Source organism: Rhinopithecus roxellana, chromosome 11 (assembly GCF_007565055.1).
Source record: "Rhinopithecus roxellana isolate Shanxi Qingling chromosome 11, ASM756505v1, whole genome shotgun sequence".
Classification (NCBI taxonomy): Eukaryota; Metazoa; Chordata; class Mammalia; order Primates; family Cercopithecidae; genus Rhinopithecus; species Rhinopithecus roxellana.
In genome coordinates, this window is record NC_044559.1 from 33394360 (window position 1) to 33413599 (window position 19240).

Sequence of the window (19240 nt, forward strand, 5' to 3'; positions counted from 1 at the left end):
CTGGCTCTGTTGCCCAGGCTGGAGTGCAGTGGCACGATCTAAGCTCACTGCAACCTCCCCCTCCTGGGCTCAAGCCATCCTTCCACCTCAGTCTTTCAAGTAGCTGGGACTGCAGGCTCATGCCACCACCCATGGCTAATTTTTTATATTTTTTGTAGAGATGGAGTTTTGCCATGTTGCCCAGGCTGGTCTTGAACTCTTGAGCTCAAGTGATCTGCCAACTTCTGCCTCCCAAAGTGCTGGAATTACAGGCATGAGCCACTGTGCCCAGTCCCCAGTATACTTTCTTAGACATTCATCAGCTCTACTACTTGCTGAGTGAGCTTGACCAAGCTGTCTCAGTCCTTCATAATTCTTAGTACAATGCAAATGATAATAGCTGGGAAGACGAGTTAATGTGCTTGGCATGGAGTAAGCATTCAATAAATGGTAGCTATCATTAGTGATTAATGTTAGTACAAATGATCTCATTGGTAGACCACCTAAGGCACACAGCCTGGGGAGCAAGTGACTTCCACTCTGACAAAGCCATGCCTCAGGGAAAATTAGTCTGAGATGTTACTTCTTAGGCTTTCATGCAGCTGTTTCAATTGGAAGCTAAAGTACTAACATTTTCTATACACAGCCTCCTCATTCATTTTTATATCTCTTTAATCAGAGTGGGTCTCTCTTTCCTGCTTTCCTTCTTTTTTTTTCCATCACTTAGTCTAGAAGTTTACTTACTTGCCTCCGAATTCCTAGTAACTGTCTTTACGAATACTTCCTTTTGGCAAGACCTGAATTCCTCTTAGTAATTTGGCTAGATCCTCTCCATACATTTTTCTGCCCTTCTACTTGTCTACTTATAATGGCCTCCTTCTGGCTTAGACGTGAGGGCTTCTAAGCCGCTTAATGTGTTCTTCAGCCTAATATCATTACTTCCTTGAGTTAGCTTTAAAAACTGAGATGCCCTTTATTCTTGTAAATGGATGTTCCCAAACTTATTTTAAGAAAGGCTGAGTAGTTTAGATGTTCAGAAGTTTAATTCTTTTATTGTCAAATGCAAGGTGTAAATTGGAAAAATACTGAAGACAAATACATGAGTATGTGCACACCTGGGTGTGTGTCTCTGTGTTTTTTACAAGCCTTAATATCTTAGAAGATACTCTCATACAAATGGGCAAAGTATGTGAACAAATAAGTCATGAGAGTAAATAAAACCTAACAAGGAAAAAGGTGCCACTTTACTAGCTGTTAAAGAAACTTAGACTACAGTAATAACCTTTCAAACCTATCAAACCTGAAAATAGTTTTGTTTTGTTTTGAGACTGAGTTTCGCTTTTGTTGCCCAGGCTGGAATGCGACGGTGCGATCTCAGCTCATCGCAACCTCTGCCTCCCAGGTTGAAGCAATTCTCCTGCCTCAGCCTTCCCAGTAGCTGGGATTACAGGCATGTGCCACCGCGCCCAGCTAATTTTGTATTTTTAGTAGAGACAGGGTTTCTCCATGTTGGTCAGGCTGGTCTCGAACCCCCAACCTCAGGTGATCTGCCCGCCTTGGCCTCCCAAAGTGCTGGGATTACAGGCATCAGCCACCGTGCCCCGCCTTGAAGATAGTTTTTAAAGACACTATTTAGCGGTCTATGAGAGTATGTTAAAACTTGATATGATAGGAGAAAAGTGAATTGTCACATCTGCTCAAGTAAGCAGTGTAGTCTAGGTATCAAAAGCCTGACTGTTCTGAGCCCCCATTCCCTTCCCTTATTACATTTTAGGAGCTCTATTCTAAGGAAATGTTCTAAATTTAAAAGGATCAATTTGAAAATACTTAGCATAATTTAAGGCGTCAAACTTGAAAACAATCTAAATACCCATGATGAAATAAAGTCAACTACAGTAGAACCCTTCATTGACTGGCCATTGAAACCACTACAGAGAAGAAATAATGACATGAAAATACTTACGTCAGATTGGGAGAGGAAGCAAGGTATCAAAGTATTATATTCATTCTATACATGGGGAATGAACATAACTGTAAAACTATGCAAAAGGGCCATAGAATAATATATCAGTGTTAATAATGGTATTTGGGTGATGAGATTGATGACTCATATTTTATTTTTTTATATTTTTATGAGCATAGTTTTTATTGTAGGGAAATTCAATCCGAGATTGTTCAATACAGGCTGTTTGTGTTTACTTGTAGGCTTTTACTTGGTCATGTTTTGTGGGCTAACCCCATATGGATGGTTTTCTCTGAATGTCTACATTATCATGCAGGTTACATATTCAACACTGAACCGCTCCTGTTTTATGTAGCATTTCCTAAATGTTTCAAGTATAATTTATAGGACTCTTCATCTTTGAGAACTCAGTGCTTTCTGACTTTGAATTTCCTGGACATATAAGAGAAGCTCAAATCCTTGTTGGACTTATCCTTTGTGTCTTGCCCCTTCTTAATCTCCTTTTAGCTTCCTTGGTCCAGAGAATTTGCAACTGGAGTTGATTTTCTTTTAATATTATGTTTTTAGACAATGGGCCCTGCTTGGGATATAGAAAACCAAACCTGCCCTACAGATGGCTATCCTACAAACAGGTAAGTTGAGTCCATGGTTTTAGACAGATTCTTTCTAACATAGTATTCTGAACTACAGGATATGGTATTGGTCAGTTTTGAGTCTTGACCTCTTCTTCTCCCTCTCTCTCTCACCCCATCTCTCTTTTTTGTAGGTGTCTGATAGAGCAGAGTACCTGGGTTCCTGTCTCTTGCATAAAGGATATAAATCGTCACAGGACCAATTTGTCGGCATCTTTGCTCAGAATAGGCCAGAGGTAACTATGTTGAAGCTAACTAAAGGAAATGAGTCAAGGTTAAGTTTAAACGCTTCAAATGCTATTCCCCATCCAGCACTCCAACACTTTTTAATGCTTTACCAAAGCTATTGTTAAAATTTTCTAATGCTTATTCTGCTTGAAAGAGTTACAACTCAGAACCTACTTAATTTCTGGTTAAGTGTCTAGCACTGTCACCTAGGTGTTCGGACTTCTCTTGTTTCCCAGCCTATCATGCGTCATTTGAAGTCAGTCTGATTGTTACATGAGGAAAATAAGGAAGCTAGAAGGGACCGCCAAATAAGATCTTGAAGATATTGTGGAAAGTATGTATTAGTATTAGAACTGAAACTTGCAATTTGTACTTGAACCAGTAAATTCAGCCATTCATTGCTACTGAGTCTGGCCATAGACGTCTTTCCACAGTGAGCGGGAAGAAGATTTGACGGTAAGATGACAGAATCAAGCTTATCTCCAAGTTTTGATCAAGTCATTAGGCACATTATCCCTCTGGGGAAGTCTTTTCATGCTTCAAATGCTCCCTAGAAGTGCAGCATATGATACATATAGCATACAAAATCTGTGTTAATCAACTGTCTGTGTTATCAGCAAGGCTTCCAGTCAACAGAAGCCATCAGTAGTTAAGTTTTCGGGGAGTTAAGTTCTATGTGGATCTTATTGCAAGTTTACAAACTGCAAGTCCCAGTTCTAATGCTAATACAAATGTAAAAATATTCACCAATAATTTTAGGTGAATCTACATACTCTATTCTTGTCACAGTCAGTCTCAATAGAAAAAGGTTCCCTTGACTCTAGTTTAGGAACTTAACACCTAATCTGATACAGTTAATCCTTGAACAACATGGGGGTTAGGACCACCACCTATTCAGTTAAAAGATCCACAGATAACTCCCCCAAAACTTAACTACTAATAGTCTTCCTTGCTGATAATGTAGACAGTTGATTAACACATATTTTTGTATGTTACATGTATTGTATACTGCTTTCTTACAATGCAGTAAGCTAGAGAAACGAAAATGTCGTTAAGAAAATGATAAGGAAGGGAAAATGTATGTACTATTCATTGGAAAATGTATGTACTATTTATTAGGTGGAAATGAATCATTATAGAGGTCTTCATCTGAGTCATCTTTACCTTGAGTAGGTTGAGGAGGAGGGAGAAGAGAGGTTGATCTTGCTGTCTCAGACCTGGCAGAGGTGGAAGAGGTAGAGGAGGTAGAAAGGGAGGCAGGAAATATAGGCACACTCAATGTAACTTTTATTGAAAAAAAAAATCCACAAGCAGACCTTCACAGTTCAAACCCATGTGTTCAAGGAACAACTGTATAGTCTGCTAGGACTGCCATAATCTAATACACAGACCATGTGGCTTACACAACAGGAATTTATTTTCTCACAGTTCTGGAGTCTAGGAATCCAAGATCAGAGTGTCAGCAGGTTTAGCTTCTCCTGAGGCCTCTCTCCTTGACTTGTAGACAACCACCTTTTCATTTTGTCTTCACATGGCCTTTTCTCTGTGCACATGTATCTGTCATGTCCCTTCTTCTTCATAGAAGGAAGGGATTAGGACCCCACCCTTATAAGTTCGTTTAACCTTAATTACTTCTCTAAAAGCCCTATCTCATACACTGTCACATTTGGGATTAGGGTTTCAACATGAATTTGGGTTGGGCCAGAGGAGGGGAGACAGGGAGACAGGATTCAGTCCATAACATCTACACTGACATTTAAGGCCCATCACTAGCAGATTCCTACCTACCTTTCCAGTTTTATTTCCTGTAGTCTTCACGCTTGCTAATGTGTACCCACACAATGATGTCATGCTATCTGTATTAGTTCGTTATCACACTGTTATGAAGAAATACCTGAGACTGTGTAATTTATAAAGGAAAGGGGTTTAATTGACTCACAGTTCTGCAGTGCTGAGGAGGCTTCAAGAAACTTACAATCATGGTGGAAGGGGAAGCAAACATGTCCTTCTTCACATGGTGGCAGGAAAGAAAAGAATAAGAGCAAAGGGGGTGGAACGCTCCTTATGAAATCAGATCTCATGAGAACTCACTGTTAACAAGAACAATATATTAGTCTGTTTTTATGCTGCTGATAAAGACATACCTAAGACTGGGAAGAAAAGGAGGTTTAATTGGACTTACAGTTCCACATGGCTGGGGAGGCTTCAGAATCATGGCAGGAGGCAAAAGGCACTTCTTACATCACAGCAGCAAGAGAAAATGAGGAAGAAGCAAAAGTGGAAACCCCTGATAAACCCATGAGATCTCACGAGACTTATTCACTATCATGAGAATAGCACAGGAAAGAACGGCACCCATGGTTCAATTACCTCCCGCTGGGTCCCTCCCACAACATGTGGGAATTCTGGGAGATATAATTCAAGTAGAGATCTTTTTTTTTTTTTTTTTTTTTGAGACAGTGTCTCACTCTGTCGCCAGGCTGGAGTACAGTGGTGCCATCTCAGCTCACTGCAACCTCCACTTCCCAGGTTCAAGCAATTCTCCTGCCTCAGCCTCCCAAGTAGCTAGGATTACAGGTGTATGCCACCACGCCCAGCTAATTTTTGTATTTTTAGTAGAGACGGGGTTTCACCATGTTGGCCAGGACGGTCTCAATCTCTTGACCTCGTGATCTGCCCACCTCAGCCTCCCAAAGTGCTGGGATTACAGGCATGAGCCACTGCACCCGGCCTCAAGTTGAGATTTGAATGGGTACGCAGCTAAACCATATCAAACTGTATGAGGGTAACCACCCCCATGATTCAATTACCTCCCACCAGGTCCCTCCCAAAACACGTGGGGATTATGGGAACTACAATTCAAGATGAGATTTGGATGGGGATGCAGCCAAACCATACCACTGTTCTTTGTTCATTCACTTCCTTCTTTTAATCTACCTCTCCCTCCATAACCAAATCATACTAGTCCTCTAAAGCCCTGCCCAGTTTTCATCTCTTTCCCACAAGCAGTCCCAAATAGCTTTGCCTCACCCTTGAAAGTGATCTCTGACACCCTAAAGCTCCTAATGCCTTCCATACCTCTTACAGATGGAACTTATCACACTCTGCCTTTGTATTCTGTTCTACCTTTGTATTGCAGTTGTCTCTGTGCCTTCCTTATCTCCCTTATTTAATTGTACTTTATAGCAGTGTTTGCAACTGTCCCTATGGCCCCACAGTGATTTTTTTTTTATTTTTTTACATAAAAGTCAACAAATAAGTAGTGCCAGCACTTTGGGAGGCCCAGGCAGGCAGATAGGTTGAGCCTAGGAGTTTTATGCCAGACTGGGAAACATGGTGAAATCCTGTCTCTACAAAAAATACGAAAATTAGCTGGACATAGTGATGTGTGACTATAGTTCCAGCTACTCGGGAGGCTGAGGTGGGAGAATCGCTTGATCCTGGACAGTTGAGGCTGCAGTGAGCTATGATCACACCACTGCACTCCAGCCTGGGCAGCAGAGCGAGGCACTGTCTCAAAAAACAAAAAAACAAAAAGACAAAAACAAAAACAAAAATCAAAACAAAACAAGACAGAAAACCAGATGGCATTTGTTGGCTGAATGACTGAACTAGTACTCTTCAATATGCCCTCCAGTCCTTACTTGAACTTCTCTCTGTACAGTGGATCATCTCTGAATTGGCTTGTTACACGTACTCCATGGTAGCCGTACCTCTATATGACACCTTGGGACCAGAAGCCATCGTATATATTGTCAACAAGGGTAAAATTTTGCTGTTACATTACAACTTGATTCTTCCTCAATGCTGAGTATTTCTTCAATTTCTGCTGTTTTGTTTATTTGTTTGTTTAAGCAAACTTGAAATGCTGTGGTCAGAAAATGTTCAAGTCTTTCTAGTTTTGTAGTACTTAGGATATAATTTTCAGGAAAGCTACAAAAAGCCCATGAAGCAGAGATACACAGAGATAGAATTTTCAATGACATGCTTCAAGGTGACATGGTATGATGATATAGAGACAAGACTACTTACTCTGAACACACTAGATAAAAGCCCAGACAATGAGCTTAATTGACTAAATCACAGTAAAGCTACAGATTTAATTTCCTACCTTTGTAAATCCAAGTCAGTACAGTTAACCAGCATGTACCAATGTCCATGGTGAGTCTGCAGAAAATAATTGTCATTGCTAGAGAAACAAGTCCAAATTTGATGGGCAAATAACAGTGCTTTCACATATCCAACATGTTACCTTCTGTCATGGGACTAGTAGATTAAGTGAGTAGGTCCGTTTGCACAGTAAACATCATTTGAAGCTTTGTGTAAACATATATCAAAATAAATGTTAAAATTTAGAATTGTAAAATACTTGTCAGCTAAAAATCCTGTTTGCCCCCTCCTGTTTCTTCTATTCCCTACTATCCTCCTCAAAATAAAACACGTTGATAGAACCACACCTCAGTAACCTGTTTAGGTTATCTGAATGACTTCTTAAGCAGAAGGAATTTTGTGGTTCCTCTAGAAACTGTAAAATCTGCTGTCATAGTTCAAGAACATGATGTGTTTCTGTTTCAGTTAAGTTCATTTATCATCAATGGAGTATTTCAGGTTGTACATTATAAATCTGATTTGCAGGTGTAATCTCCTTTGGACACCTGTCAGCTTTGAAAACTTTTCAAACCTCTTCCTTCTTGCAAGGCAATCAGGTACTTAGCAGAGAGGGGGAATGATCTCTGGTTCTATTTTGGCTTTCAGCTGATATTGCCATGGTGATCTGTGACACACCCCAAAAGGCATCGGTGCTGATAGAGAATGTAGAGAAAGGCTTCACACCGAGCCTGAAGGTGGTCATCCTTATGGACCCCTTTGATGATGACCTGAAGCAAAGAGGGGAGAAGAGTGGAATTGAGATCTTATCCCTATATGATGCTGAGGTATGGATCTGAAATTTATCTTGCGGCTCCAATGCTGGTCCAACACCTTGGGCAACTTGCAAGATACCTTCACAAGAGGACAGCGTTCTTGTTCTCCAGGGGTGGCATGTGAGGAGTAAATTAGACTCATGCTGTGAAGCTCTGAGAATAATTTCCACAAGACAACTTTGAAACTCATGCCAGGAGAGGACAAAGTTCTGTGGCCAGCTGCATGGACTTCTAAGTGGATAATATATAAATAGGAGTTCAGTAATAGTTAAAGGAGGTGGCTCCTGGAGCCAGGCTGCTTGTGTTCACATGCCAGCTCCACATCTGTTAGTTAGGCAACCTTGGGCAATCTCATCTCCCTTTCCTCGGTCTGTAAAATGGTGATAAAAATAATCGCTACCTCACAGAGGTCTTGTAAAGAGTTAGATTAATTCATATATGTAAATTTCTCAGGACAGTGATGTGTATGTAATAAGCTCTGAAAATGTTAGCTGTTCCTTTCTTTCAAAAAAGATTTAGTTATGGTGCTAGATGATTGAAACTTAAGAGTACAATGGGAAGTTTGAACATGCAATCTACCCTCTGTAGGTAGATGATTTTCTAGAGAAATCTTATGCTCTTCCCTGGGACTTCCATTGTTCCTGAATGTTGGCTTCTGGTCCTAATCCAGGTTGGAATTTTGCTTATATTCCCATAGAGATGTTCTCATGGGAAAGGGAGGGAGAGGGCCACATTTATCACAGTCTGTCCATCTCAACTGATGTCTTTCTTTCTTGGTTTTCTGTTCATATAGAACCTAGGCAAAGAGCACTTCAGAAAACCTGTGGTAAGTTTTCTTCTGCCTGAATTTGAGCCTTACTATTGTCAACTCTCAAAGTTCATGGTAGAATAAGCCCTTGTGCTTCCTCCTCCAGCCTCCTCGCCCAGAAGACCTTAGCATCATCTGCTTCACCAGTGGGACCACAGGTCAGTGCCCATGAAGCTGAACCTTAGACCCCTGGTCAGCCAAGAACATGGTTTCAATTCTTGGCCTCTGGTAGGCTGGTAAATATTCCCTCTAACGAGCCCTATCCTTAGGGGCTCACAGCCTAAGGCTTCTAGGTGTGAATTCCCAGATGGAAAAACATAAACATAAGTAAATAAACTTCATGTAGTATACTGGGAGCTGTTTACATTCAATAGATTTCAGGGGTCTTAAAGATGACGTCAGAAAGTCCTTTCCTCTGCCCCCACCAACCCACCACTCTCTTGATTTGACACCACTGGGATGGTTTCATTCAATCAAGATAACTCAGTGATAGTTCTCCATAGAGGGCTTCAACCCCACCCTACATCCACCCATCTGTTAGAATGCTTAATAGTTTTTAATGTGGTCCATCATGGTCTACAGTTATATTCATTCTAGTATGCCCAGTTTATAGTGTTTATAACCATATTACTAGATAATATTGGTAGATCTGGAATTCCAAACATATAAACAGCACAAGATGTGGGGCGAAGGGAGGAGGAGGGTTAACTTGAATTTTTCTTTGCAGCTGTGCATCTATCTGAAATCATGGCTGTACTCCATGTAGTAGTAGAAGGCCAATGATGCATTCAGCAGTAGAATCCCCGGGGGAATTAATTATTCCTAAACAGAGGCATATACCATCCACAAAAAGACACAGTGACAGGAAATGCTCTTGGCCTTCTGGAATAAAACCAATTGAATCTAGTTTCTTTCAAGGCCAAAGGCTACCTACTAGTTACATAAAGTATCTTTCTCTCTACCTCTTATTTCCTACAGGTGACCCCAAAGGAGCCATGATAACCCATCAAAATATTGTTTCAAATGCTTCTGCCTTTCTCAAATGTGTGGAGGTCAGTGGTCAGTTGAAAAAGAGGCTCTCATTAAAATGTGAATCTGTCATAAGATTTTTATTTTTGAAGTTAGAGCAGGCAGACACACACACACACACACACACACACACACACACACACATGTTAAAGGCCTGAGTGTGGACAAACACCAGTGTGTTCTTTGTCTACAGGACTGTACATTTTCAAGCCTTGGTCTTTTAGGATCACTGTAAATTTCTACGCTATATGCAGTTCAAGGCATCTCAGATCTACACAGTGTACCACCTATACAGCTGTCTGTGGTAGTCCTGGGAGGAGGTAGTTTTAAAAACTCCACTGGAAATGAAAATTGGCATGAATCTCATGTTGCCTTCTCTTGCTTCCCTGGCCTACATAGCATACTGCTGAGCCCAGTCCCGAAGATGTGACCATATCCTACCTCCCCCTGGCTCATATGTTTGAGAGGGTTGTACAGGTGAGTGTTCTATGTTCCTAGCAGTATGTGGCAAAGGGGGTCCTGACTTGCTATCACATGTTTATTCCAAAGGCAGCTACACAGTATTTACTGTCCTTTCTCTGGTGTGAGAGGCGCAGGCAAGGAGTTGGCTCATGGGAGCTCTAATCGTGGTATGACCCTTCATTTCCTGCAGGGTCTTCCTCTGCTAAGTCTGCATGTGTCCGGGAGGATAGTACTTGCTTCTGCCTTCATGGGGATGTGTGAGTCTAGTGACATCACAGCTGGGAGCTTACTATCTGCCCTTAATTCTGAGCTGACACAAGACATTGTCTTCTTTTTAAATTTTATTTTGGTTAGAATTTTTGAAAAGATCTAGGATTAGAGAAAAGGAAGTTCCCCACAGAGGATCAGGGAAGGAGCATTTGATCCACATAAGGTATGAGATGTCCCCCGTGGGAGTTTTTGCACCGCACCTGAGTGTGTAAGGTGGTGCTGTCAGCATTGTGTGCACTGGAGGAGGGCTACTCTTCTGTGAGTGTACTCCAGGCTTTTCAGGCTATTTTGAGGCTGATTTGAGAACCGAGAGCCGTGTCAGCCTTTCAAAAACACAGGTAGTGTGGTTGGAAAGTTCTCTCTCTGCTCCTCACTACCCCCAAATGCCTCTTCAGCCAGCTCATGGTTGATGCCTAAAATGCCAAAATGCAAGATTCAGTTCTTTGGGCTAAAGTAATGATATCTGATTCATAAAAAATTGATTCTAAGAAACCTTAAAAAATATTTTAACGTAATTTATGAATTGGGCTGGTCTTATGATTGAAGGCAGGTTCTGCTTTAATTGGCAGTGCTTTCTTAGTGCCACATAATGAATTGTGTCTTACAAGGATGATTATCTTAGACTGTCACACAGACCTGTGGTGGAGTCTGGGGGACCACAAAGTCTCAATATCTGTCTTATCTGTCATGCCACCACAGCAGAAATAAATGTTCATCCTTTTTTGGGGAATGAGTCCTGAATTGGCGGGGAGGTGCTGTGTAAGTAAAGTGTCTGTGTGCCTTAGCCCACTTCCCAAATTCCTTCCAAGACAGGTCCCCACTAAAGGGGTTGTTTACCTCTAAGCTCTATAATTTGGTTCTGTTTTCAGACTGTTGCGTACTGCTGTGGAGCCAGAGTTGGATTCTTCCAAGGGGATATTCGGTTGCTGGCTGATGACATGAAGACGTTGAAGCCCACATTGTTTCCCACAGTGCCTCGAGTCCTTAACAGGATCTACGATAAGGTACTAACTTTCCGCTGAAGGGATTGTCTGTGACTTGGGCCTGCATGAAGGAACTCTATACTACTATGAGATTTACTCCACCTCTACCTCCACCCTCTACAAATATCTACGTAAAGCCATGTTTACAGGTCAAGCTATGAAAAACCGTTATAAATACAATACCCGCCAGGTACAGTGGCTCACTTCTGTGATCTCAGCACTTTGGGAGGCCAAGGCAGGCAGATTGCCTGAGGTCGGGAGTTCAAGACCAACCTGGCCAACATGGTGAAACCCCATCTGTACTAAAAATACAAAAATTAGCTGGACGTGGTGGTGAACGCCTGTGATCCCACCTACTTGGGAGGCTGAGGCAGGAGAATTGCTTGAAGCTGGGAGGCAGAGGTTGCCGTGAGCCAAGATCACGCCACTGCACTTCAGCCTGGGCAACGAGCAAGACTCCATCTCAAAAAATAAATAAAAATAAAATTAAAAAATGAAAAGTAAATAAGTACAGTCCCCTTTTCCTTGAGCAAGATGACTTGGACCTGATCTGAAGAAAGAGCTTGACTCAGAGACTTGGGGAACCCCTCAGGGTTCAGCAGACGTTTGGGGAAGCTGTTCCCTTGCTGAAGTGCCAGGCCTCATGATACACATTTCAGAGGCATCCTCTCATTGAATCCTCACAAAATCATAGTAAATCATACTTGCACCTATTATTTCTAACTTATGATGAGGAAAATGAGCCTCAGAGGTTAAATAACCTGCCCAGAGTCACATTCAAAAGGAGTAAGGCAGAATCAAGCTTTCAGTAGTCATGTTTCAGTAGTCATGTTAGCGAGTCATGCTGATGACCAACACTGCTCTGTTTTTCATTAGAAATTACAGAATGGTGATTTTTGTAATTCTGTCTTCCTCTTGCATTCATTAGCTGAGATTCTTCCATAAAACCTGGCAAATATTTGATTATTTTTATTTGTCAATCTTCAGAAAAATGGATTTGTGTCTCAGCAATCTTCAAAAGTAGCCAATGAGATTTTCTCTGTGTATTTTTAGGAATTCATAATTTTCAGATTTGTTTTTTAAATTTCAGTCATTCTTTTTTATTTTTATTTTTTTGAGACAGAGTCCCACTCTGTCACCCAGGTTGGAGTGCAATGGCACGATCTCGGCTCACTGCAAGCTCCGCCTCCTGGGTTCAAGTGATTCTCTTGCCTCAGCCTCCTGAGAGCTGGGACTATAGGCATGCACCACCACACCCGTCTCATTTTTTAAGTATTTTTTAGTAGAGATGGGGGGTTTCGCCATGTTGGCCAGGCTGGTCTCGAACTCCTGACTTCAAGTGATCCACCTACCTCAGCCTCCCAAACTGTTAGTCTTTCTTCTTGATCTTCTAATTGCCCCATCTTGGCAGTTGGAAACCCTCATCAAGTTGCTCGGGTGACCTTTTGACAATACCCCTGTAGCCTCTGATAGCTTCCTTGGTTTCTGGCACAAGTTGTCTCAACCTCATCTTGTATATTTCTCACCCAATTGTTAGATTGTCAGATTGCTTCAAGGAGCTGTCGAAGCTATTTGAACCCAGGCAATATAGTATGTGATGATTCCTCAGGTTGGGATCCGTGAGGAAGTAATACATGGCCATTCTTCACATACTTTGGAACCCTCCCCCACCTCCCCAACCACCTCTGAGATTTTAGCACTTCCTTTTACTATTAGGACTCTCAGCAGATGCTAAATGGGCTCCGGTGACAGGGCAGGCGGTGTTCTAGCAGAACTGATAACAATTCCAACAGTTTCTTACCATGCTATGCAATTATTAGATTTGGTTGTTATTATGGTTTTTGTTCATATGTTGTTGTTGTACATTTTTTATTTTTCAGAGATAGTTATTGTGTAGTTAATACCTAATACACAGTTCACTTCCTGAATGTATTTTTAAAATGAAGGACTTTATTAGCACAGGTCTCTAACACTAACTCTTTGTCAGTGACTTGTTGAGGGAGGGTGAGTCTTGTGAATGTTGAAGAAAGATAAATCTCTTTTAGATGAGGGAGGTTTCAAGAATGGCATGATGCAGGAAGCATTTGAGCATGGATCTTGGAGAGAGATTATGACATATTGGTACAATGATAATGCTATAGGCATAAGAAGATGCTTATGTCCTAGAGCACAATTTACATTAGAAGATAAAAATTATCAGCCCTGCTTGGCTGGAGGCCCAAAAATGGGGGTGTAAACATGGAAGATGGATGGAGAGGGATTCTCCAAATTTTGAACAAGAAAAAAGACTTCAGTTGCCTTGAATCTGACTTCCAGTAGGGTGGAATCTTGAAAGCCAGATACGGAATTCAGGACTAAAGTTTGGAAATAAGGGGTCACTTTGAGTTGTACTTGGGGAAGCTCTCCTTTGGCAGGAGTGTGGTTGATGGAACATATGGTCACAGTGAGGCCACAGTCAGGGAGACCAGGGAAATCATGTGAGCTGGAAAAATGGTGTCAGAATTAAGCCCACTGGAAAGAAGTCATTTTAGTAGGAAGAATTAAGCCCAGCCGGGTGCGGTGGCTCAAGCCTGTAATCCCAGCACTTTGGGTGGCCGAGATGGGCGGATCACGAGGTCAGGAGATCAAGACCATCCTGGCTAACACGGTGAAACCCTGTCTCTACTAAAAATACAAAAAAAAAAAAAAAAAAAAGAAAAATTAGCTGGGCATGGTGGCGGGTGCCTGTAGTCCCAGCTACTCAGGAGGCTGAGGCAGGAGAATGGCACGCACTCAGGAGGCAGAGCTTGCAGTGAGCTGAGATCACACCACTGTACTCCAGCCTGGGCAACAGAGTGAGACTCCGTCTCAAAAAAAAAAAAAAAAAAAAAGAAAAGAAAAGAAAAAGCAGATTCCTAGGCTGCCCTTTGACCTATTAAATCAAAAGCCCTAGAGGTGCTGCCCATTGAGCTGTTGTATTTTTGTTTGTTTGTTTTAAATCTAGTACCCCCCAGGTGACTTTGTAGGCAGTCCCTCTTTATCTCAGTTGTCAAGTTGTTTCCCAAGGACTAAAAATTGGGGCAGTAAAGGGGAGGACTGCAGCTTTGCATGAAGTTCACTTCTTTCTGAGCATGGCCATAATTCTCTGGGCTCATCATTATTCGCAATCCAGTTCATGAGTGTGAGACTGTGAGACCACTTCCTTATGAAGCTAGAACACACTGTTTCTTGCTCACTAATGGCCTTGATGAGTATCTCCAATAGGTTTCCAACTAAAAGGAGCTATCACTCTGCAGGCACAAAATGAAGCCAAGACACCCTTGAAGAAGTTCTTGTTGAACTTGGCTGTTGCCAGTAAATTCAAGGAGCTTCAAAAGGGTATCATCAGGCGTGACAGTTTCTGGGATAAGCTCATCTTTGCAAAGATCCAGGTAGGTTGGGCAAGTCCCAGACTGAAGCAGGCAAATACCTGGGCTGCCTTCTGACTCCATAGACTTTGCTTTTCTTCTGTTGCTTGAGCGTCACTTTAACTAGAGATCCTTTCACACGTTTTGTCCACTGCTTTTTGAGATCTTTCTTGTACTACTTTACTACTAAAGGGAGTAGGTTAAAAAAAAAAAAAAAAAAGGCAGGCTGAGTGTGGTGACTCACACCTATAATCCCAGCACTTTGGGAGGCCTAGGTGGGCAGATCACCTGAGGTCAGGCATTCAAGACCAGCCTGACCACCATGGTGAAACCCTCTCTCTACTGACAGTAGAAAAATTAGCCGGGTGTGGTGGTGGGTGCCTGTAATCCCAGCTACATGGGAGGCTGAGGCAGGAGAATCGCTTGAACCCAGGAGGTAGAGGTTGCAGTGAGCTGAGATGGCACCACTTCACTCCAGCCTGGGCAGTAGGGCCAGACTCTATCTCAAAAAAAAAGAAAAGAAAAGAAAAATATTTTATTTAGGTTCTAGCACTCTCTCTTATTTTCTTTGGTGGTCTGTTGAGATTATAAGCAATTTGAGGGGCTGAAGAATACAAATTATTTGAGAAATATATGGCTTCCGGTCCCAGCTATAGATAGTGATGACAATAATAGCTAACATTTTAAGTGCTTTTCTACAATCCAGACTGTATTCTAAGTGCTTTGTAAATTAACGTGAGAATTGATATCAGTTTAATTCTCATAACAACGCTGGACAGGCTATTATACCCACTCTACAGTGGAGGATATTGAAGCCAAGAGAATAGGTTTTAGTATGTCTTTTGTTTCCATTGAACAGGCCAGCCTGGGCGGAAGGGTTCGCATAATCGTCACCGGAGCTGCCCCCATCTCCGCTCCAGTCATGACATTCTTCCGGGCAGCAATGGGATGTCAGGTAAGCCAAGCACCTTCTTTGAAAATAGGTCAGTTTACTTTTGCACAAATAAGCTCACTGTTTAAATAAAAATGAAAACAACTAAAAGGTACCAAAATGAAGGTCACCCAAATTCTCAAAATCCAGAGAAAATATTCTTCTAATCATCTCTTCAGGCATCTGTGTGTAGAAACTTTCATATAAATAAAACTAGTGCTCTAAAACACTTGTTAACATTGCTCCTTGTCAAATAAAGCTCAGCATCATTTTAATGATTTCTCAATAGTTTATTGAATGTAGTTGACCCTTGAACAATGCAAGAGTTAGGATTGCCTACCCCCACGCAGTCAAAAATTCATGTATAATACTTGACTCCCCGGCCAGGCGCGGTGGCTGGTGCCTGTAATCCCAGGTACTTTGGGAGGCCTGGGCAGGCGGATCACGAGGTCAGGAGATAGAGACCATCTTGGCTAACATGGTGAAATCCTGTCTCTACTAAAAATACAAAAAAATTAGTCAGGCGTGGTGGCAGGCCACTGTAGTCCCAGCCACTCGGGAGACTGAGGTGGGAGAATGGCGTGAACCCAGGAGGTGGACAGTGCAGTGAGCAGAGATCGTGCCACTGCACTCCAGCTTGGGCGACAGTGCGAGACTCCATCTCAAAAAAAACCAAACAAAACCAAACAAAAAACTTGACTCCCCAAAAACTTAACTACTAGTAGACTACTATTGACTAGAAGCCTTACCAATAATATAATTAATCAACACATATTTTGTATATGTATTATATACCGTATTCTTACCATAAAGGAAGCTAGAAAAAAGAAAATGTTATTTAAAAAATCATAAGCATGAGAAAACATATTTACTATTCATTAAGTGGAAATGGATCATTATAAAGGTTTTCGTCCTCACTGTCTTCATGTTGAGTGGGCTGAGGAGGAAGAAGAGGAGGGGTTGGTCTTGCTATCTCAGGAGCAGCACAGACAGAAGAAAATCCACCTATCAGTGGAGCTGTGCCGTACAAACCTGTGTTGTGCAAGGATGGGTCAGCCGTACTCAAATAACTAATCTCCTATTAATGGACACTTGAGTTGCTTATGATATTTTTCATTGTTATAATCAATTAATTATTAATCTAGAATAAATCCACGCAAGAAAGGATTACTGTGTCAAAGTGTATGTCTCTGTGTGTGTGTAATAGTGTATATTATCAAACTTTCTTCCAGAAAGATGTTTTTTACACATTTCGGCAAGTATACGAGGCCTTATTTGCCCACGCTCTTGCCAGTGACAGACTTTATCAGTCATTTAGATATTAGCTAATCAGATAAATGAAAAATCTTATGAAGTTTTGTTTCTTTTATTTACACCAAACATCTTTCTATTGCTTACTGACATGTATATTTCATCCATGAATTATTCTATTACTTCCTTAAAGAAAAACAGGCAAAAGATAATTTGGTCTTTTTTTATATTTCTAAGAGTTCTTCACAGAGTAATACAGGTTAAGTATCTCCCTATTTGAAATGCTTGGGACTAAAAGTGTTTTGAATTTTGCATTTTTTTTCCAATTTTGGAATATTTGCATTATAAAACAGTTGAGCATTCTGAATCTGAAAATCCAAAATCTGAAGTGCTCCAAAAAGCATTTCCTTTGAACACCATGTTGGCACTCAAAAGGTTTTGGATTTTGGAATATTTTGGATTTCAAACATTTGGATTAGAATAGTCAACTTGTAATATTAACTTTTGTCATATTGGAAAGATTTTTCCTAGTCTCATCATTTTTGCCCTGTGTTTTGCCATATAAAAATTTCCAATGTTTTTATAGTTAAACTAAATAATCTTTTATATTTGTAGGTTTTAAATTGCTTAGACAGGACTTCCTAACCCCTGATATTTCATAAGACTGTTTCAGCCTTATTTTCTGGCAAACTTACCATTTTCCATTTTTTCCATTAAGTCTCAGTTCCACCTGAAATTTGTGCAAGTGCTTGGTCATGCATATTGTCTCAATTTTCACCCAGATAGATAGTTTATTCATTCCACCAACCATGCAGAGCATGAACAAAACAGGCACAGACTTTTCCTCATGAGTCCCCTATCTGTATAACCACAATCAAAAGAGACTCCAGATTGATGCCAAGGCCTGAGGTCCTGTAGTCTTTCAAATTAGTATCCTCTTAGCCATTTTTAATACTGTCCTTTCCTTAAGCCCCTAAAACCAATAGATCGGCAGGTCCTGTTGCTAACCCCCTCCCAGAAATGTCTTCTTTAAGCCTTCCTTTGTCTCCCAATTCTGCCTATCACAGGCCACACCCCCCACTACAGCAGCCCGTGAACTTGTTTCCTGCCCCCAGCCTCTCTCCAATCAAGAATATCTTCTATACCAGGGACTGGCAAATTGCGGCACAGGCTAAAACTAGTCTGCAGCCGGTTTTTATTTTTAAAATATTACTGAAATACAGCTACGTCCATCCATTTACATATGGACTGTGGCTGCTTTTTTGCTATGTTGGCAGAGTCAAGTTTTGAGTCAGACACCAGATGGCTCACAAAGCGGAAAATATTTACTATCTTCGCCTGTATAGATAAAGTTTGCCAACTCTTGTTTTATATCACAATGGGAACTATTTCCCTTAAAAAATGCTATTCCCCTTCTTCAGTTCCTTCAGTGATGCTCCATTGCTCAGGTTCAAGTTCAATTGCTACTGGGTTGACCATCACTTAGTGAATAACTTACATGTTCCCACCTACTTGAAATGATGCATTTTCTTTCCTTTCCCTTTCCCTTTCCCTTTCCCTTTCCCTTTCCCTTTCCCTTTCCCTTTCCCTTTCCCTTTCCCTTTCCCTTTCCCTTTCTTTCTTTCTTTCTTTCTTTCTTTCTTTCTTTCTTTCTTTCTTTCTTTCTTTCTTTCCTTCCTTCCTTCCTTCCTTCCTTCCTTCCTTCCTTCCTTCCTTCCTTCCTTCCTTCCTTCCTTCCTTCCTTCCTTCCTTCCTTCTTTCTTTCTTTCTTTCTTTCTTTCTTTCTTTCTTTCTTTCTTTCTTTCTTTTGAGATGGAGTCTTGCTTGCTGTGTCACCTAGACTGGAGTGCAATGGCACAATCTCGGCTCACTGCAACCTCTGCCTTCTGGGTTCAAGCGATTCTCCTGCCTCAGCCTCCTGAGTAGCTGGGATCACAGGCACATGCCACCAGGCCTGGCTAATTTTTGTATTTTTACTGGAGATGGGGTTTCACCATGCTGGTCAGGCTGGCCTAGAACTCATGACCTCAGGTGATCCTCCTGCCTCGGCCTCCCAAAGTGCTGGGATTATAGGTATGAGCCACCACGCCTGGCCAAAATGCTGCTTTTTCATGTAAAGTTCTATACTTTGGTCTATTTCCGGACCCTTTTGGTTTCTGAATGGCCAAAAGGCTTGGTAGTAAATACTTTGCAGCTTGGGTATGAGTTCAAGGTTTTTTGTTTGTTTGTTTTGTTTTGTTTCGAGATGGAGTCTCGCTCTGTCACCCAGGCTGGAGTGCAATGGCATGATCTCAGCTCACTGCAACCTCCTCCTCCCAGGTTCAAGTGATTCTCCTGCCTCAGCCTCTCGAGTAGCTGGGATTACAGGCACCTGCCATCGTGCCCAGCTGATTTTT

The 19240-nt window shown here is 41.5% G+C and overlaps 1 protein-coding gene across 2 annotated transcripts in view; it reads left to right on the forward strand.

Moving 5' to 3' along the window:
- ACSL5 (acyl-CoA synthetase long chain family member 5) overlaps positions 1–19240 on the forward strand; it is a 54959-nt gene that overhangs the window by 28633 nt on the left and 7086 nt on the right. For both annotated transcript variants that reach the window (XM_030940898.1, XM_010365920.2), the window contains exons 4-14: positions 2510–2574; positions 2709–2810; positions 6467–6566; positions 7558–7736; positions 8518–8550; positions 8639–8690; positions 9511–9584; positions 9961–10038; positions 11163–11297; positions 14552–14686; positions 15522–15617. In XM_030940898.1, the coding sequence (XP_030796758.1) occupies positions 2510–2574; positions 2709–2810; positions 6467–6566; positions 7558–7736; positions 8518–8550; positions 8639–8690; positions 9511–9584; positions 9961–10038; positions 11163–11297; positions 14552–14686; positions 15522–15617 (1049 nt within the window). The remainder of the gene's footprint in view (positions 1–2509; positions 2575–2708; positions 2811–6466; positions 6567–7557; positions 7737–8517; positions 8551–8638; positions 8691–9510; positions 9585–9960; positions 10039–11162; positions 11298–14551; positions 14687–15521; positions 15618–19240) is intronic.